A 21,898-nucleotide genomic window follows, 5' to 3' on the forward strand; every position below is an offset into this window, starting at 1 on the left:
AAAATTGCCAATTCTTTGACTAGACATGACTAGGGAAGGGAATATTGGGATTCTAAAAATCTATAACCTTGTTTGCTGTTGAATAAGCATTCCATTAAGCTGTCCAATAGTTCAAAACTTTTCTCACGTACACATAGTAAATGTGGAAATCATTTTATAGATAACAGTTCTACAACCAACAGCATTGTAACAAACCGTCACAACCCTAAGATGTGCAAATATAAGACCACTGATATAGGTGTGTACAATCTAAAACAGTGTTCCCTGCTTTTCAGAAGCTGTTTAATCTGACCAGCAGAAGACAGAGTGGTTTTATCCCCAGGAATTTTAACTGGTTAGCTTCTACATGCACACTTGACAGAAGGATTTCTCAAAGCAGAACTCAAGCATTAGTAATGCGTTATCACATGAAATATTTATACAGCGTTGCTATTCATAATTTATATAAACTTAAAAGTATTTTATTTAGTTGGTGTGTTCCATCAAGTCTAAGTTTTAGTTTCAAAACCTTCAGTCTGTTTTAGCTTTGCAGGTTCCCTTTAGTTTTAAAATAAATGTTTAAGTTGGAAGTAGAGCAAGGGTTGTCAAATCACTTACTGTCTTCATAATGGTAAGTGATGATTAATTTCACTGAGGAAAGTTCAAAAAAGTAGTTTCCCATTAAATGGATCACCTTTTGACATATCAAAATAACATGTCAAAGTTTTCTTTGGCAGCCCAGACTTCATCTTCAATAAAATAATTTCTAGGGTGCGCAACATCTAAGGAGCAATGGCTTCTTTGGATGAGACTTATAACTACCAGAACTTTTTTTTTTTTTTTTTGAGAAAACGTGGAAAAGGGGCAGTTGAAGGTAGCAAGACAGACTGCTCAGTTAAACTCATCAGCCATAGATATTACTTACTAGATATTATTTCAAAGCCATCCCAGAAGTCACGCACTTTCACGTCTGAAATTATGGCACAGTTCCTGCAGTTCACCAAATCTACATCTTGATCTCCAAATTCCAGGCTGAAAGCTTCTGGTTTCCAAAGTTCTGACTTCAACTTCTTATGGACACCAGATACCAGCACGGGCTGAGAATACAAAGATGCATGCTTACTCCACTGTAACCAAATTTCTTACACATGCAGCCAAACGTTCTTTAGAGCTGAGACTCCTGACTACTATTTTATAAAAGACACCACAAATCTATTTTCACCCATGTCTGTTTTTTGTTCAAAGATACAGCCAGAATCAGAGCAAGCTTCAGTTCCAGGCAATTGCAGTTACCTTAGAAGCAATGCTATGTTAGACTTCTTAAGGCAAGTGTCTTGGGTTTACAAGTCAAGACTGTGGTAGCTGGGGGACTGCAGGGGTGGTCTCTGTGAGATGAGACCAGGGGCTGCCCTGTGCCAGACATGGACAGTTCTGACCAGCTCCAGGATAGGCCCACCACAGAGCCCATCAGCAATGCTGGTGGCACCTCTGTGATAATGTATTTAAGAAAGGGTAAGAAAAAAAAACACAACACTATGCAGAGGTGAGAAAGGAGCAAGAAAAAAAAATGCGAGGGAAACAACCCTGAAGACACCAAGGTCAGTGAAGGAAGACGAGAGGTGCTCCAGGCACCAGAGCAGAAATTCCCCTGCAGCCCTTGGAGGGGACCATGGTAGAAGCAGGCTGCCCCCCTGCAGCCTGTAGTGTACCATGGCAGAGCAGATCTCCACAATGCAGCTTGTCAATGAGCCCACAGTGATTCAAGTAGATCTGGCCTGAAAGAAGCTGTGGCCCATGGAGAGTCCAGGCAGGGGAAAGCTCCTGGCAGGAAATGCAACCCCATGGAGAGGAGCTCATACAGGAACAGACTTGTTGCAAGGAACTATGGCTATAAGGAACCCCCACACTGGAGCAGTTTGTTCCTTAAGGACTGCACCCTGTGGAAAAGACCCATGCTGGAGAAGTTCTTGAAGGACTGCAGCCCATGGGAAGAACTCATTTTGGAGGAGTTCATCAAGGACTGCATCCCATGGGAGGGACCCCACACTGGTACACAGGAAAAGGGTGAGGAAAAAGGAGCATCAGAGATCAAGTGTTATGAACTGTCTGCCACCTCCATTCACTGTCACCCTGCGCCACTCAGTGTGGGGGGGAAGAGGTAGAAAATGCAGGAATGAAGGAGTGAAGTTGAGCCTAGGAAAAAGGACGGGTGGGTGCAGTTAAGGTGCTTTAGTTTTGTCTTTGTTTCTCATCGCCTTACTCTGTTATTAATTGCCAAGAAATTTAATTATTTTTTCCCAAGTTGCATCTGTTTTGCCTGTGACTGTAACTGGTAATTGATCTCCCTGTCTTTATCCTTGACCCACAAGCTGCTACATCTTACTTTCTCCTCTTGTCCTGTTGTAGAAGAGAGAGAGAACAGCTTGGTGGAGGTCCGGCAATCCTAGGTCAATCTACCTGTGGAATTGTCTTGAGTCCCACGACCCCTGCTGTTTAAGCACAAATGCCACTACCACTAGAAATTGCTAGAGATTTGCACGAGAATATTAAAACAAACTAATATGAAATTTTCATATTCTGATATGATTTTTTTTTAAACTAGTTCCCTCATTCTTTATGTATAATGATGGTTCATCATTAACTCTCTAGTACAAAATCAAGGGGTAGAAAAGCACCTGTTTACTTGCAAAATGATTTTTTAAGATATTTAGACTAACCACATACACACATTCCAAACCAAGATTTGAGTAGCCTCTCCCCATAAATGCTCAAGGCGTTTCCTAAACTAACAATACTAGGAAAAAGGTATACCAGACAATCCTCCCAACACTGGCCAAAGACTTTTAAGTTTACGATGACTTGGGTCTCAGTCTCTTTACTGCAACCACTAGAGAGCTGCAAGACTTAGAGAGAAGAGGGGGAAAAAATGAAACTGTACATGGACTATGCCACCTGAAAAACTTTAGGTTTACTGCTACCTATGTTCAAATGACACTTCACATGTCTGTGCAAGGTTGAATCAACTTCAAGCTGTGCCTTACACATTAGCAATGATTTGAAGGTGGACCTTGGTTTTATTTACATGAAGAAAGAGCTAAGTACAATCCGAGGAGCACATATGACCCTAGACATTCTAGTAGTATCAGAGTTCTAGGCAAAGATATCCAAAAAGTTAGAGATAAGCACCTGTAAAGATACACTGTTTAAAAACACCCCAGTAACTAAACACTGCTTCAGCTGGATTGTTCCGTGAAGGCTTCTAACAGGATGAGTATCCATTTTATTCCCTAAATGACGATGACTATTCATTCAAAATTCTCCATGAAGGGGAAAAAAAAAAAGAAGAAAAAACCCTTGGGGAATAATAACACAAGTTGCTTTGTTTTTCAAATATATCGTCACGTAGCCTTTAAGATCTAGAAGGTGGCAATGAAACCTCAACTCCAGAAGAGTGAAGGTTAAGAAAACAAAAAGGGCATGTTACTTCAGTCCTGCCAACTTCTGAAAAAAAAAAAAAAACCACAAAACCACAGAGTCTGGAAAGGACCTCTTGAGATTTTCTAGTCCAACTCCGCTGCCCTGCTCAATCAGGGTCAGCCACAGCAGGTTGCCTAGGACCATCTCCAGTTGGGCTTTGAATATCTCCAAGAATGAAGACTCTGGGCAACCTGTTCCAGTATTTGTGCACACTCACTGAAGAACTGTTTATTGTGTTCAGGTTGAGCTTCCCTTTTTTTAATTTGTGCCTATTGCATCTTGTCCTGTCAGTGTGCACTACTGAAAAGAGTCTAGTTCCCTCTTCTTCATTACTTTCCATCAGGTATTTATACACATTGATAAGATTTTCCACACACTCCAACAAAACTTCCCTTCTCCAGCCTGAATACTCCCAGCTTTGTCAGCCTCTTCTCACCTGAAAGATGCTTCAGTCCCTTAAATCATCTTTGTGACCCTTCCCTGGACTTGCTCCAGTAAATCCATGTCTCTTTCATACTTAGGAACACAGAACTGGACACACTGCTCCAGGTGTGGCCTAACCAGTGCTGAGTAAAGGGGAAGGACCACCTCTCTTGACACTGACAAAGCTCTTCCTAATGCAGCCCAAATTGCTATTGGCCTTCTCTGTTGTGAGGATGCATTGCTTGTCGTCCACCAGGATAACAAAGTCCCTCTAGATAAAGCTGCTTTCCAGTTGGTCAGCCCACAGCAAGTACTGCTACATGGGGTTACTCCTCCTGGGGTGCAGGACTTTGTATTTCCCCTTGTTGAAAGTCAGGAGATCCCTCTTGGTCCAGTTCTCTGGCATTCAGGTCTCCCTGAATAACAGCACAACCATCTCATGTATCAGCCATTGCTCCCAAATTTTTACTGTCTGTAAACTTGCTGAAGTCCGTCCCTGTGTCTAGGTCATTAATGAGTATGTGAAACTCAGAGGAGTGGCTGATACCCTTCAGAGGGAACTCAACAGGCTGGAGGGTTGGGCTGAGAGGAACCTCATGAAGTTCAACAAGGGCAAGTGCAGGGTCCTACACCTAAGGAGGGATAACCCCAAGCACCAGTACAGGCTCGGGGGTGACCTGCTGGAGAGCAGATCTGCAGAGAGAGACCTGGGAGTGCTGGTGGCCAGCACATTGAGCATGAGTCAGCAGTGTGCCCTTGTGGCCAAGGCCAATGGTATCCTGGGCTGCATTCGGCAGAGTGTTGCCAGCAGGTCAAGGGAGGTGACTCTCTCCCTGTGCTCAGCCCTGGTGAGGCCACAACTGGAGTATTCTGTCCAGTTCTGGGCTCCCCAGTACAAAAGAGACATAGAACTACTGAAGTGAGTTCAGAGGAGGGCTACTAAGATGATTAGAGGACTGGAGCACCTGTCATACAAGGACCGGCTAAAAGAACTGGGGCTGTTTAGCCTGGAAAAGAGAAGACTGAGGGGAGACCTCATTCATGCATATAGATTTCTGAAGGCAAGCTGTTGAGAGGATAGAGCTGGACTCTTTTCAGTTGTGTCCAGTGACAGGATGAGAAGCAATGGGCACAAACTGAAGCGCAGAAAGTTCCGGCTGAATATGAGGGGGCATTTCCTTACTGTGAAGGTGTCAGAGCACTGGAACAGGTTGCCCAGAGAGGTTGTGGAGTCTCCTTCTCTGGAGATATTCAAAACCTGCCTGGATGCCATCCTGCGCAAGGTGCTCTAGGTGATCCTGCTCAGTAGGGGGGTTGGACTAGATGATCTTCAGAGGTCCCTTCCAACCTCGCCCATTCTGTGATTCCGTGAAATAGTACTCAACCCAATACTGACCTCTTAGTGTACACCACTAGTGACTGGCCTCCAGATGGACTTTGTGCTAGTGATCTCGAATCTCTAAGCATGGCACTTCAGTCAGTTTTAAACCCACCTCCCTGCCCACCTATCTAGTTTGTACTTCATCAGTTTGTTTGATGATGGTATGAATGTCTGAAGAAGGCCTCATCACTTCCTTTTGATCAGGTGGTGGAGAGAACATACTAATCATCATGTTACTCACGTTATTCCAGTCTACCTGCTAACCCTGACCCGTAAGCTCTCAACTGGCTCATCATCCATTCTCATGCAGTTTCACACATTCCAGCTGGTCTCTCAAACAGCAATACTCCTTCCTTGCTTTTCTTTCCTGTCCTTCCTGAACAGTCTGTACCTATCCCTTGCCATACTCTGTTGCGTTATTCCATCACTTCTGTTATACCAACGAGACTGTGGCCCTGCAACCCTATGCTAATTCTTCCTATTTTGTTCCTCGTGATGCATGCATTTAGTGTGCAGGCACTTCAGAAAGGTCTTGTTGATTTCCAAGAAATGGTATGACAGCTTTCCTCAAAATGCTGTGATATAGACATTTCCTTATTTGGAACAGGTTTGAGGTGGACCCCCTTTCATTTCTGTTTTGTTGAGTATGAAAGCCTTCCTGTTCACATCACCCCACATAGCTTGTTTGACAACCCAGTCAGCTAACTCCTTTTTGTATCTCAAAGCTATCCTCTCCCTCACTTGTCATTCCTAGTTTGTAGCTCTCCTAATCAGGGTGGCCAGCCTGTTAGCAAAGATGCTTTTATCCCACTGGTCTTCCAAGAAGTCCCTGATGCTCAGAAAGGTTCCCATGACAATAAAACCCCAAAACCCTGTTGTTGAAACCAGACGCACAAACAACAGTTGGCTTGCAGGATCAGTCCACCCTTCTTCAGGTACTTCTCCCTCACTGGTAAGACTGAGAGAACCACCTGGCCCACATGCGTTTGACCAGTACTCCCAGAGCCATATATTGACTCTTGATACTGTCCAGGTCTTCCCAGAAGTATTGTTTGTGCCTATGTGGAAAAGCAGCAGGGGGTAAATGTCTGAGGTAATATGTCTAACATATAAGACTTGGCAGTCGTTCTACCATTTCCAATATGTAAGTCCCTGACAAGTAGCAAACTTCCCTAAAATGACAGAGCAGATTATGTTAATCCCAAATTTAAATATATTCCCCGATCACAGTAAGGACTGTAACATTAAAGCCAATAGACTTCAGTCATATTCTACAAAAAAATAAGGATCATTGATGAGGAAGAAATCACAGTACCTTTCACAGGATGGGTGGAAACTCCTGCCAGGTAGACTTTAAGCTGATGGATAAGCTAGTCTTCTTCAGCCCAGGCAAATAATGACATATTTTGTTCCCTGCTGTATTCACTTGACCACTTGAACATAATAACAAGAACAGAAAACCTAGTAGAACCCTTCCAGCTATTAAGCAGAGAATTTCCCATGAAAGAAAGAAAATGTTCTCTCTCTAGTGAGGAACACTGCTAGGGTTGCAAGATAAAAAGACAGTAGACTTGTTTGGTATACATTTTGTGCTAGATCTGCTCTCAGAAAACAGGGAGAAAACAAAAACCTCCAACACCACCTTGGAGAGAGAGAGCGGGCGGGAGGGAGAGAGAGCACCTAGCATAAAAACTCAGAAAAGAACATGTTTCTATAAGGATAAGAATCATGTAACAGTATCCCCAGCTGAGCAAGAACTGCATTCAGGACAGCAAAACGCTCTGGAAAAACAGCTCCAAAAAGAAATAATCCTATGGTCTTCCAGTAAAACCTGGGATAAGACGTAGTTTAACTTCTGACAATTTCTAAGACAGTATTTGAAAAATGTTGCTCATCTTGAATGACACTAGGAGTGCCATTTGTTATCCTAACATTAAGGAAAAATAACTTTCTCTGTTACCAGTTTGGGATGCTACCATGGCTAAGATTTTCATATGGCTCAGATCTAGTGCCTAGGGTGCATTTATGGGGCCAAGGGATATTTAAGACTTTCCAATTAGCCTTTTTCAATCCACAGAACAGGAAAAGGGAAGGTGATTTTTTTGGGGTGGAATTCATGTTCTTTTACTTCACTTTCAAAGGGGCACCTGGGCTGTGGATTCAGTTGAAAGAGAACTGTGACAAAACATAGTTTGTTGAGAGCATCTCTGCTCTCAGAAACTCTGTTTAAAATGACCTTGCTAAAACAGCAACACCTGGGTCACCTGCTCTGTCTGGTGCAGGAGTAAGAGTTCCTCTTAGCTTGCTTTCTGCCTTTCAGCAGTAAACTCATGTGAGCCCAACATCACTGGAGAATCCTTGAATAAGCACAGGACTGTTGCTATGAAAGGGGCCTCGGAACGACAAAACCATGCAAAAAGCATCCCTAGCACATTTGGGGGAAAAGCCTAAAACAGAGGTTCACAAACAGTACATAAACGTGACCGTTGTGGCCAAAGCCTCAGAGTCTGCACCAGCTTAGAAGGTGATGCGCACCGGAAGATACACATTCATCTGACAGAAAATCAGTAATCCCATTTCTAGACTCCATCAGGAGAATCTCAAGATTCATTAACAATTAAGGACCTCATGGAAGCATGCAGCATCTTGAACCTGGTGATAAAGCCAGTCTAATCTGCACAGATACCGATGAGCAAGTGTTTTGTCAGTAGCTGCCAAATTATTTAGGATTCTCTTCAGAGGGAGAATATTATTTGCTGATAGATAGAGAAAACTGACAGAGCATACTGACCAGATATTTAACAGCTCTTAGCCAAGACAGGCAGATGACTGACAACACAGGAGTGCAAAAAACCAATCGGAAATCATAACTCAGAAAGATGCAACAGGTTCAAAAAAAAATGAGGTCCCTGTGCACTCTGGGAAGAATCCAGGAGGACAAGACGACAACTGCAGTTAGAGGGAAAGCTGGCAATACCAGCAGCAGGCTGCATTTCTAGTCAGACAAGGGAGGCACAGTAGACCCTAACATTTATTAGTAGCTGACTAGTGGAATCAACAAAAGGAACTGTTTGATCTGTGGTTGGTGGTGGCACAAGCCTCTTTGCAGTTCTCATGGGTACATGCTAGTTACACATGTGCCTAGTGGATGCAAAGAATGTGTAGTCCCATGGGACATGCTAAAGTTCACTGGGAAGTACTCTTCCACTGTCAGGAATGGACTCTGAGTTCCAAAAGAGGAACGTGAAGCCTGATCTGCTCCTCTGTCACAGCTCAGCAGCGTGTATGTCTTGCGAGCAACCCAAAATAAGTAAGGAACGTTAGTTCCAAGAATATTAGAACAATAACAACAGAACAGCTGACAACAAGAACTTCCCCAGAAGAGAAGATGAGGGACATACCAATCTAGCACCAATGGTCTCAATTCCGAGTAGTCAGTGAAGGTAACAGTGTCAAAGGTAGCTGTGGAACCAAATGCTAAGAACACAGTTTGAACACTGATGGACACCAAAATCCGTCAGTGCTACGGGTATGCTTCCTGAGTAGCAGCAGTTACTTACCCATTTCTTAAGCTTTAGCTTGCCTGACCAGGCCAATATTAATGACTCTCTGGAGAAGTCTAAGAACTGCAGCACTACGAACTAAAATCTGAAATAGTGGCTATGCTGGCAGCAGGTCTAAGTCCTCTCTCTTGACTGAAGACCTCATCAGTCAATGACCACTCAGACAATCCAGTAGCGTGCTCAACACATGAGATGCTGAATCCAAAGCAATACTTGGGTTCATACAGGCTGCAGGCTCAGGATGAGTCACTGCCATCACTATACCCCAAAATTCTGGCAGAACTTGTTTCATGCAGCACCTGTATTCTTGTACATGCTGCAGCTGGGAAGAATGAACCTTTTCCTGAGGCTATAAAGCATCAAGTATGGGGTAGATACATGCAGGAATGAATCATAATGGATTCACTAATGGGCTGTGGCAGAGCAGGTTCAGCACAAATCACACTACAACTCAAAAGGCTGTCAAGCTGAGAACAGCACATGTGCTTGAGTCAGTTCAGCATGCAGTGGACAGGGCTGCTGTGTCCCCTGTTTACAGTGCTACGGTTGAAATCCTTGTTCATCATATGCACCCAGGAGCAACTGGCCAAAGTTTGAATGGACACATTAAAAAAGGTAGAGATTAAACTGTCAGGATACTTTTAAGCTGTAAGGGTTGGCAATTTGTGATCACCCACCTGGCCTTGTTTCCAACACTCCCTGAAGATCTTCCAGTTGTTTTTGTTGCTAGGATCATGAAGACAAAGGAGCCTACCATCACAAAGCCAAGAGTGGGAAGTGTGTGGATCCAGAACATTTAAGCCCATTACCATTTCCTTCACATCTCTTTGTGTGTCAGCTAAATTACTAGCTCGTTTTGCAGCATCAGATGTCTTCTTATTTTCCACCACAGAAGCAATGATATGGTCTAAAAAGTTAGGCAGGCTGGCTTTACCTTTGGCCCCCTAGAAGATGTAAACCCAGAGGTAAGTTTCATCTTGCAACAGCAGACATTATCTGCTCTCATTCAGCTTTCAGTCACGAACATTTTGCTATCAGAAAAACATGCAGCAGTAAACAAATCAGTACAGACACAGGCATATATCCAGTAAGAACAGAAACAGATATGCTCCTGTTTTACTATGGTATAATTTAAAATAACCTGCTACAAGCAGATTGTAGGATTCCTGAACAGGAATGTGAGTAATAAGAAAATGATGGGGGTCATAACAGAAACAAACATAACAGAAACAACTTAAATGCCTTTTGTTGATACAGGCAACAACTTAACTACATCTCTTATACTGGAAGAAGACCAGAGGTCAAGAACGTGAAAAAAAAATAAAGCACACAACAAATCTGATTAAAGGTGATAAGAAAATGCATACAGTTGTGAGGACAGAGATACAAACTGAGACAGGCCCTCTCATGCCTTGCAGGAATAACTTGCTTTAAAACGTGATCACAACATTGTAGCTTGTACTCAGTGATGAGAGGAGAAAATAGTATTTTTGGATTCACTTTCCTGTAGCAGTGACATATTTTCCCTTAGAGTTACAGTTCCCTCTACTAATAGCAAACAACAATTTTTAAGGTTCCATTCCCCAGATCTGACATGTAGGAAAAAAAATCTGCAATGAGACAAGCCATTTCATCATCTTCCCTCATTCTATCTGCCTGGGCTTTTGGAGTAAGTCTTCTAGGAAGACCTAAGTCTTGATAAATCCCATGGGACCTTCCCTTCTCTTGAACTAAATGCTTTTAAGTATTTCAAGCACCACTGATTTGTTGGTTGTTTTTATTTTAAGGTTATTTCCTCCAAAACAAATTAAAGAGAAACAAAGTATCTTTATTCCAAAGCAAGCCTCCAGAAATACTAAACACATCTTAAATTCATTTACAATCTTACATATACTTGAAAGGCATTTAAGCTTTTTAAGGAACTGATTTGCTCACAAGTTTTTGCCTTTTTGGAGAGTATGCTCTTGCAATGCTTTTAAAGATCCAAAATTTAAAGTGAGCTTTTATAGGAATGCTGATCATCAGTTAAACAATTTAAAGGCTATACATAACTCACTTTCTTGGTCTCTGGGAAGGAATAGCTTCTCCATGACATCAGCAAACCAAAATAAAAACTAACAATGAACATCAAAATTCTCTACAACTTTGTAGGGTGGTGGGCCTGGCTAGATATTACATTTGTTTCAACATTTGAGAATATGATACTATAAAAAAATTTAGATTAAAATTGTTAGATCGCTATGAAATTCCTTCCTATAACAGACATTGTTGAAGGAATACAAAATTGCTTACCGTAGAAGCTGCAGAAAAGACTGGAGGAAAGGGAATCCCTGTGTCTAATGGGACCTGAGGAAGCTTTCCTGGCCCTGTGTGTAGCAGATCTCTGAGGCTGGAGCCTTCTGCTTTGTTGCTAGACGTCACTGGGCCCAACAACAGGCTATTAAACAGCTTTGGGGTTAGCGGGGAAACCTTTGTACTGGAGTTGAAGGAATCCAATCCAAAGGGTGAGTGGGATTCTTTATTAAGCACTGACCTCAGTGATCCTGATTCTGCAAGAAAAATATCAAAATGAGGAAAAAAAGGACAAATTTCAAATGACCACAAAGTCCTCTGAAATGAGTTCTTCTTGCATTAAATATAGTATTGACATAATTTTTTGGTACATTATCACCCCAACAGTGAATGGACACCTTGAAGAGAATGACAAAGACATCAGGTCAGACAGATTTTACTCTTAGCATGCTGTTAAGGTTTCGAGCAGCACAGTAGTTTATCTGATCTGACAGTGTTTAATGTACAAGAAGCCATAACTTTGTAGCAGGCTTAATTAAAAAACATTTCCTAGACATTCTGAATTAATGTTTCAATATAAAGTATTTCAAATTTTAACTACAGTCAAAATATTACAGTTGCTAGGCACTGCAAAAATTCAAGAGCATTTAAGACGGACATATAAAGCAGTTCCTACTAGACATGTGGACAGGAATAATTCTGTTTTAGTCATGCTACCTTTGACAACTCTGAGGTGTATATTATAAACAATTATTTTCATATGGGAATCACACTCTCAGTCTACTGAGTATTTAAAGAAGTTCTAAGCTTTCATTTGACTCTTCAAGTAGACTCTAATCTCTATATTCTTAGGAAATGCACTCTTCAGATTGCACACTGAACAGCTTTGTTTACTTCAATAGTTCATAAACTGACAAATCTGCATCTGAAATTAATTACTATCACTTTACATCAGGATACCAGCTGCTTATTACTTAGAAAATAAACACAAGAATCAGCACTGAGATAAACTGGGAGTGACAAGACAGTATTTTTATCTTTAGCAATATCATCTTCCTAGTTTTCCATATTCCTAAGGCCTGTAAAAAAAAATCTGCTTCCAGAGGCAAAGGAAGAAAAAACATTCTTTTCTATTTAAGAATGTACACTCTCACAAGGAATAGCAAGTAAGCAGCACATTAATGTTTATTTTTTATTTCCAACCCCAGAATGCATGTGTTCTGCTCACCTTTTGTTTCTTCTTTCGCTTTTTGTGTTGCTAAGTCTGCAAGCCAGTGTAAGGCTGATGATGGGGCTGTTTCTGGACAAAGTGGTCTGTTAGTCTTTGTTTCAGCAGTGTTATTGGTTGATAATGTCTCTGTTTTTGCAGGTTCTTCTGTCCTACTATCATTTGCTTCAGATTTTGGTACACTGTCCACTTCTAGCTGCCCTGCTCCTGCTGTCCCTGCTCCAGTGGAAAAGGTGCTCTCACTTCCAGGGACTGATGCACTGGCATTTACAGTCGGAAGCTAAAACAAAGATATAAACATCTGCTAAATGCTGAAAAAAGGGAAGAGTTCGACTTGAAAACATTTTATTTATCTAAAGCACTGGGGTTTTTTTTGTGTTTTTGTTTCTTTGTTTGCTTCAAACTAACAGAAGAATTCCTTTGTGCTTATGTAGCAGCAGAGTACAGAAGCTTGTCATCTCCGTATATTAGACCTTGCATTGTGACATGAACTTTATCGTGTACTACTTAGCAAATTTTTTAACGCAAGCCCAGACTTTTAAATTTTCTTCTTACAGGAGGATTTTTGTGTGAGCAGTAATGAAACTCCTCTAGATTCAGCATAACATTCAGGAACCGTAACAAAGTACACAAACCACAAACTACTCACACTAGATTGTTTTAAGATAGAGCATCAGTATGAATGGCTTCCTGCTCAAACTTATACATAAGAAGTATTAGCTCAAACCCTCGCCACGAGAAGGACATCGAGGTGCTCGAGCGAGTCCAGAGAAGGTCAATGAAGATGGTGAGGGGTCTGGAGAACAAGTCTTATGAGGAGCAGCTGAGTGAGCTGGGATTGTTCAGCCTGGAAAAGAGAAGGCTCAGGGGCGACCTTATCGCACTCTACAGGTACCTTAAAGGAGGCTGTAGTGAGGTGGGGGTTGGTCTGTTCTCCCACGTGCCTGGTGACAGGACCAGGGGGAATGGGCTAAAGTTGTGCCAGGGGAGGTTTAGGTTGGATATTAGGAAGAACTTCTTTACGGAAAGGGTTGTTAGGCATTGGAACAGGCTGCCCAGGGACGTGGTTGAGTCACCATCCCTGGAGGTCTTTAAGAGACGTTTAGATGCAGAGCTTAGTGATATGGTTTAGTGGAGGACTTGTTAGTGTTAGGTCAGATGTTGGACTAGGTGATCTTGGAGGTCTCTTCCAACCTAGATGATTCTGTGATATCCATTTGGTAAATAACAATTACAGCATACACCCCTGAAAAGCATCCTGGATTAATTTTGCTTAGCCAAGACACTTCTAACACACACCGAGAAAATAAAGTCTGTGTTTCACAGTAGATTAGCCTAAACAATCTAACATTCTAATAGATCTTTAAAATGTAGTGTCAAACGAAGTGATTACAGCCCAAGATTACATACCTGTGATATTCCATTAGTGACGGCTGGTCTCAACACTGACTTGTTCTGCCGATTAATACACGGACAATTGGCTTTAATACCCCATTTGCCTCGTGCTGCATGAACCATGTCTCCGATATTATAAAGGGCTGGAATAAAGTTTAGTTTTTTAATATCACATGTAAAGAAATCTAAAAACAAGGCCTTAACTATAAATTTCCAGGTTTCAAGCATTACCTGTACCAGGAATGATCTGTGTTGGCATGAGATTCTCTGGTTCATGAGACTGACCCTTTGCACACTTCAGCCATGAGAACACTTCCTCATCACCAATCTCCTCTGTCTCTGGAATAAAGACACACAAAAAAGTAAATTTATTTTAAAAAGTCACTAGAACTTTACAATACAATGCATCAATATTGTTTCTTCAGATTCTTTACAGTGCAGGAGATTAACCTGGGGATCTCAGAAATAAACTATAAATACAGATCATTAGAACATGATATACAGCAACTTCTTTGCATCCAGAAAAAGCTACCACATTAATTTTCCCTTCATCTTTAGGAGTTCACTATTTTCTATCACCTAAAAATGTTTGCTTCTTGCCTCAATTTTTGAAGATCACTGTTGTTCTCATATTACTTTCCTAAGTTGTATAGCAATTCTAACTTTTCACGTCATCATCTCCCAAACTTTTCCACAAGTATTTGCATATCAGTTTCGGGAAGAAGAAACTAAGCCTTCTTGTGACTATATCTGCTTAATAAGGCTAAAAAGTAACAAATAAATAGATTGAAAAGCAGCCTGACAAATATATATTACTTCAGATTCTAAACCAAGTTGTGCCTACATACACATTACTGCATAAACTGCACACCATTCTCTTTCTTTAAAAATGCAGTAAAAAGAGAAGTAGAAGATGAAAAGGATGATATTACTGGTGGACTTGTCAGTACTAGGTTAAACATTGGACTGGATGATCTTACAGGCCTTTTCCAACCTGAATGATTCTATGATATACAACTTCATTTCAGGGTCCTTTAGACCTGGTATCTGCACAGGTTGTTTCTACATCACAATGTTCTGAAGCCTCTTGAGGCAAGTAATTGTGTTTAAGGTAATGCCTTTGTTGTACATTTTGGCCCATCCCAAAATTTCGGACTTACTAATAAACCATAATTAGAATACTGTTTTCAGGAAGCTGTTCATAAGCAATACACACACCACAATTATTTGGCACTGTGAAATATCAATCTTTTCTGTATTGACCCTCCTCTGTACACCACCAAATACAAACTTCCCATGTGCCCAAGACATCTTTATTTTAACCTAGCATGGATAACGCGTTTATTATTTTATAATGTGAGAGGAGAAGGTGTTAAAGGACCACTGCCATTGAATCATGAAAGTCTTTATACCACATTCTGTCAGTGGCATATTCAGTCCCAAATGCCTTTTCCAAACATGTACAGTGCCAAATGCAAAAAACCCCTATTCTACTTTCTTTCAATTATTTCCGTTATACCCTGGTTAACTACATCTTAAAGACTGGTATGCTCTTTTCTGGTGTACTCTGGCAGTAATTTCTCCCTTATACAAAAATAGGGGAAGTTTTAGCTAATTTTAAAACCCATTGTTTTTATAATTCAGTGCTCTCAGGAATCTTTATTATAATGAGCAGATAGCAGTACTCACTATCTTAGTATTTTGTACGTCTGCTTCATATAGTCACGTAACTGTCATTAGTAGATTTACATTTATTAAGATTGGCTACTGTCAGCATCCATACTACCAAAGCTGTCTCAATACAAATATACACAAAAGCACCTGATCCTCACTTCTGCAAAAACATTCTCTATTTGTTAGAAATCAAAGTTACTGAAGTTTTCCTGAATTACAAAAGCGTTAAGGAATCAAGAAAAGAAAACATTCCAAAACCTCCTTTGTACAGGAAGTAGTTCTCTGTAGTGTCTGCTTACTAGTCCATCTTGTGATGGTTCAGACCAGGCATAGTATTATTTAATTCTTCTTTTGCTATCTGAGGAAAAGATAGAACTAGACAGCAGTCTTCCTCAGTACACAACCTATGCCTATTGATGTCACAATTTTAACATAAAAACTCTAACCAAATAGATAAAATGCAGTTATTTAAAGAAATGGAGAATGGAACAGCAACATATAAGGCAGCTGTGCTAAAGTTCCAAACTTACAGACTCCCATGTTGGCACTTATCAACTCCCCTACAAAAGCTTAAGCAACTTCCCAGAAACTATCCCCACTGAAAGCCAGCTATTTTGTAGATGACAGTAAGGAAAAAAAACAGTACTCACCACTACGTGGACGATTCTTCCTCAGCCGGTAGCAGTCCAGACAGACCCCAAACCCACACTTGCGACAAACCCAATGAATATTGAAGAGTGTTGTCTCACATACATCACACATTTCCCTCACACCACGTACTGCTCGCTTCCATGCCACTTTCTCTAAAAATAGAAGGAACATTAGGAATCATTGCTTTGACATTTTGTATGTCTCTCATCTAATTTGAGAATATCACAGTAACATTGACAAGCAATTCACAGAAACATGACTTGGGGGCAGAGTATAGAAATACATACTTTTTACATCGAGACATTCTTTGGGTTGCTAGTCCTTTGACACTACTAAAATCCCCATTTCTAAGAGGTTGTAAGGTTAACTCCCAAAACACACACACTACAGGGAAATGGGGCACATCACAAAGCTCTGTAGAGACTGAATTTCATGGAAGTTACAGGAAAATTATAAAACTTCTGCTAGCTTTGTGAACAAATAACGTGAACATATAAAACTATAAGGAAGGAGTATTTAACTTCATTAATTGGATGACTATCCGTTCTTTGGATTCTGAACTAAGAAATCTGCTGAAGTAGTAGTCCTCTCCAAATGGATGCCCTCATAAGTTCCAGGAACTGAAGTGAAAAATCAGACAGAGCTATCAATATGATAGGCTGAACTGGATACCTTGAGGAAGTTTGTTCCAAACACACTCCCCCTTGTAGTGGCAATGCTGTCAACCAGTTCCTTAGCTGAGTACTTGCACACTGAATGTGTGCGCTACTCTTTACACAGAAAACTCTGTGCTTTTATGTGATGTCCCTGGAGCATAATAGGACTGAAGTATTCAAAAAAAAAAAAAAGATGCTCATTAAAGTGAAGCTCATCAACATGAAAAGCATTCATTTCTATTTTCTTAGGACCATGGGTCAGCTAATTTCTGCATTTGCTTACTGAACAATCAATTAATGATGTCTGAGAAGGTTACCGTTAGCTTCCCTTGTAGAAATGCTGCACTGATCCAAAAGAAAAATCCTAAATTCTGATGGGATTACATAGCATTTACACAATTACACACACCCAAAAGAAGTGAATATAGCCTTCTCGTTTGAAGAAAATGAGAAGCATTTTGACAAAAAGTTATGTTACTCATTTAACTCTTCCATTGCATTGTATACGTCACAAAGAGAAGATGGATAAAAAACATGTCAAAAACCCAGCTTACGATGTGGCTCCACCATCATCATTGCCTCCTTTTCTGACATAACAAGCTGGCAGAACTGGTCTCCAACATTGGCCAGGATGTATTTTGAAGTCTCCAAATCAATCCCCTCTGCAGGGGAGGAGGAAGGAATCCACAGACTCATGGCATCAGGGTCACTCTGTTGTGGGTTCAAGAAACCCTCTACTCGTAGAATACCTTTCCGGGTAAATATCAGCCTGCAGAAAACAGGATAAAGTAAGCTTGTTAACCACCTTTAATTAATTTATAATGCAATCTACGTCAAAATATAGATCCAGAAAGGGGAAAAAGGCTTGAGTTACAGTACAATAATTTACAGCCAGTAAAATTATTATGCAAATCCAAATAAAGCAGAGAATAAGGTACACAAAGGCAATGGCTGCAAAACCCACCAAAAGGGATGCCCAGGTCCGAGTATGTGTTGGTGTGAAATTCCACATGAGAGATTGTTACAGATTGGTATAATTCTATACTATCAATAGAATGAGATGATAAAATTAAAATTATTTGGGCTGCTGCATGATATTGCTTGTAAAATAGTGCATGGTTCGTTCTCTATTTTAACTCAGCAGAAAGTTATTTCCCAACTCTTGGGAAACCAGTATTTCAATTCTGGCTAGTACTGCTAGCACTTAACAACTGCTCTACCAGTTCACATTAGAAGAGACAAAAATCCTTATTGTACCTACTCTTCTTGACACTGTTCTCCCCAGAGATGAGACAACTGTTCTATCAGTAGCAGTTGATGCTCCTAGTCTTCATGTAGTAAAAGGTGTAACAATGTAACTTAGAGAAGCCTGAATGTCTCCTGCCATTATTAAAAGTAACTTCATTTTTCAGCAAAAATAATTTTGACTTTAATCTCAAAGCTAGTTTAATTTTTAACAAGTTCAGGAAGAGCAGCAGCTATAATCCTTAGGGGTGGCACATACTAAAAATTTTCTTTGTCCTTTAAATGTCCAAAAGCGAGTACACATCTTTTTTCAAATGATGTCTTGCGCTTGCTACAATAGGCAGATAAGGAAGATGAAGAGAAACACGAACTGCAAAGGAGCATATGCACTACACACAGAAAATACAGGCAGCAGCCTGCTCCTAGAAATCAGTTTTGTACTCAACTTACAAAACTGAGTCAAACATCAGTTTCATGCTGGCAATATCGCATCACTTAACTAAATTAAAATTTTCTCTCTGTTCCGAACTCCTTATGACAGGGCAAGAGAACAGTTACTGCATACAAAAACTGCTACCCAATAAAGCAAATTCAATCTCCCAAGGCTGGATTTAGCACCTCTCCTACTGTCATACAACTGTACATTCCAGCAACAGCTCTTCCCTCACCTCTCCGCCTGAGCAAGGAAATGCCAGTCAGGTGATGCAGAGAAACGCAAGATACTCAAAATCTTCATTATTGTACCCAAGCAAGTTAAGTAAGTAAAACACAAATACTTTGTGCTTGGACATGGTCCGAGCTCTGTGCATAAAGTACATATGAAGGAAGGAAGGATGGATTTGAGCACCTCCGGAAATGGAAGAAACGACATGCCACAGTTGAGTCATCCTGCTCTTGCTCCTTAAATTTGCGGTACCGCTCCAGACGGCACTCCCGGCACTTGTGCAGATGTGGGGCTACATTGATGCAAGAGCCATCCTGGAGAAAAGGTTCACCTGACTGCTTCAGCTTCCTCACCTTACTCATGTCTTTCAGTACCGACTGGCCAACTGGGTGAGGCAAAGTAGAAGTAAAAATTCATTAGTTAACTGCAACAGCGAAAGGATACTGGCCCCAATACACGTATTTTCAGAAATCTATATGTTCATACCCATGACAAACCAATAAAACTGCTCATTTCAATAGATAAGCTTCTATTAGTCTTCCACGTACCATAACCACAGTTATTTTAAAAGTAAAAAGCCTTTGTAAAAGGAAGGGTCATCGGGTTAAATTGGGCTACACAAAGTACCAAACAGCATTTATTTACAGACATTCCAGCTTTTGCTCCCAATCCCAATACAACAATCAGCTGCTTTAGACCATTCTCATCAATCAAGGACTAACAGTTGGTACTTTTAATTAAGATGTAAGTTAGCAGTAAAATTAACAAATCCACACAAAAAGAATCTAATGTTTTCAAGTCTGCAGCATAACAGTTTTGTCCAGACATATATATGCTTAAACAATTCTCAAAGTGAACACATTAATTTGTATACAAGAAGTATTAAGCTTTAACCTTGTAAATATCTTGTATGTTAGCTACCCAGCATAAATGAGGTTTACACCTGCGGCTATTTCACATAGTTCATCATACAGGAGAAATACAATACCCCACCCCTTTGTTTCCAAGGCAACCTACATTCAAGCCATCACCTTTTAGGGGAGCTGTGCGAGGCCGGCCCTTTGGGGCTTGTTTCCCTTTTCCTTTCCCCAGCAGCAATTCAGCATTGCGTTCTGCATTGGGACCTAGCTTTGCCATCAAGTGGTCTGGGATTCCCTTCATACAAGCCTTGGCTTGCAACTGCTCTTCAGAGTCACTCAAATCTGATAGGTCACTATTGGTACTGGAGTCTGAGTCCTGTTTGGATGTCAAGCTCCGCTCATCTAGAGAAAATCTTTTCACAGCTTCAAAGGGGGCTTTGTTCTCCTGTGGAAATTCAGACTGTGAAGAGAAAAAGCCAGGTGGTTGCCTGCTAAACACATTAGAAAATGTTTTCAGAAGAGGATTGTCCTGCTGGCCAGGCCCAACAGCTGGTTTTTCTTCTGTTGGGCTGGAGGAAAGTGTGGGCATCTCAATGGGCTGTGTCAGGTTACTGCTTGGTGAGCTGGAACGGCCATTCCCTACGGTGGAAGGACTCTGAACACCAACAGCAACTGTTGAACAAGGAGTACTGGAGATCATCTTTGAGGAATCAGTTGTTATAAACAAGGTTTTCTTCTTAGCTAGACAAGCGTCTGTAGATGTGAGTGATTCTGGCCAGCCAGAAGTAGCCTTATGACCCACGGGTGTAGATGGAGTAGAAACCCCTGTCTGAGATGAAGATGCAAAGCCACTGAAAGGACTAAGTTCTGTTTTCTCAGCAAATGCCAGAAAAGGGTTTGAGGGTTCCTCTCTTGATAGCTTTGGGGGCTGTAAAAATAAGTTTTCATGACTATCTGGGGGGCGAGTATTCAACAGGCTTCGTGAAAAGGCTGGAGTAAGGGTGGGCATGGATTCCACAGGCAGCTTCCGCTCCACAGAACTGCCAGACTGGGCTCCTGGTTTAGTGTCCGCTGAAAGAATTTTACCTTTGCAGGTCCCAGCACCCACATTCTCTGTACACTGCTTGAATGAGTCCCGACTGGAGGCATCTTCAGTCAAGCTCTCCGAAATGACTGTGAAGTAGTTACTGGAAGGTAGATTTTGGGACATGCATTGAAAAAACAAGTTATTGGAAAGATCAGAATCTTTCTGAGCTTCTTGTCCAGTACTACAACCAAAAGTAAACCCAGAAGGCTTGCTTTCTGGAGTCACCACTCCATTTGATTGGCTTCTTCCACCCCCAAATACCAACGTCTGGGAAGCACTTGGGAGAGAGACTCCAAATCCAGAAGCCAAAAGCGAATTTCGAGAATTCTGAAACAAAATTAAAAAGCATTAGCCTAATAAAGGATTCTTATTTGATTCATCAGTACCTTGGTTGGTCTAATTACAAAACTAGCATTCTTCTTATCCACCTACAGTAAAAAAAAAAAAAAAAAATCTAGTAGAAGTACTATTTACAATGAACAGACTTCTTTAAAGATTGTTAGAATAATTTTTCCTACTTACAAGCTATTGAAAATAACGAGCTAAGTGTCTGTTATGGAGTGAAGACACATGGAAAAAATGAACACTTAATGACTTGTGCTTTAGAACAAAAGTGAGACACAAGACACGTTTGCCTAATTCACAGAAAAACAAGCAATTTAAAATGCTGACTGTTTCGTTTCAAATCAATGGATAGTTATAATTGAAAGTACCTTTCCGTCATTCACTCTCCTACAGCAAATTTGTCCTTTCAATCATTCACTGTTTCAGTACTCACCCTCCCCCAGGACCATCCTGATAAGCTTCTACTTAACCAGCACCCTTAAAATACTTAACTTAGTTTGCAAAGTTAATTAAATAAACGCCTCTAGCAGTTACTGAATAGACTGTTCCTGATGACAGGCCAGGCACACATCTGCTGACTGGCACACAGATGCTTAAGAATAGGTGCTCTCTAGGGGATTTGCTCAGTAGAGGTTAAGGACAAAGGGCTTAATTTTTTATCATCTTTAAATATTGAAAAATTTTCTTACTTGCAAGTTTCCATCACTGTGAAACAGAATATTCTTTTGTTCTCAATTTATTCAGATTTTTCAATTCTCACAGTCAATCCTACTGTGATTATATTCTGTGACTAACTTGTTGGTTCTCTTCCTTTTGTTCGAATTTCAACTTAGAAATCTCGTCATAGGGAATATTCATTGTTAGAGTATGTAGAAGGACAGTGTCTCCTCCTTTAAGTGTAAAGGTCCTTTTCCAATGCAACAAGGGATAATAAGACAGGGAGGAAGCCATAAACAACAATGCAAGGGAACACAAGAC

At 40.8% G+C, this 21,898-nt stretch overlaps 1 protein-coding gene across 3 annotated transcripts in view; it reads right to left on the reverse strand.

The window, feature by feature from the left end:
- Positions 1 to 21,898, reverse strand: part of KDM3B (lysine demethylase 3B) — a 52,455-nt gene that overhangs the window by 10,402 nt on the left and 20,155 nt on the right. For all 3 annotated transcript variants that reach the window (XM_083798282.1, XM_083798283.1, XM_083798284.1), the window contains exons 8-17: positions 19,660 to 20,902; positions 18,812 to 19,013; positions 17,274 to 17,488; positions 16,063 to 16,215; positions 13,970 to 14,077; positions 13,754 to 13,881; positions 12,344 to 12,623; positions 11,116 to 11,372; positions 9,501 to 9,767; positions 905 to 1,076 (exon numbers count right to left, since the gene is read on the reverse strand). In XM_083798282.1, coding sequence (XP_083654408.1) covers positions 905 to 1,076; positions 9,501 to 9,767; positions 11,116 to 11,372; positions 12,344 to 12,623; positions 13,754 to 13,881; positions 13,970 to 14,077; positions 16,063 to 16,215; positions 17,274 to 17,488; positions 18,812 to 19,013; positions 19,660 to 20,902 — 3,025 coding nt within the window. The remainder of the gene's footprint in view (positions 1 to 904; positions 1,077 to 9,500; positions 9,768 to 11,115; positions 11,373 to 12,343; positions 12,624 to 13,753; positions 13,882 to 13,969; positions 14,078 to 16,062; positions 16,216 to 17,273; positions 17,489 to 18,811; positions 19,014 to 19,659; positions 20,903 to 21,898) is intronic.

This window comes from Anser anser (assembly GCF_964211835.1).
Source record: "Anser anser genome assembly, chromosome: 14".
NCBI lineage: Eukaryota > Metazoa > Chordata > Aves > Anseriformes > Anatidae > Anser > Anser anser.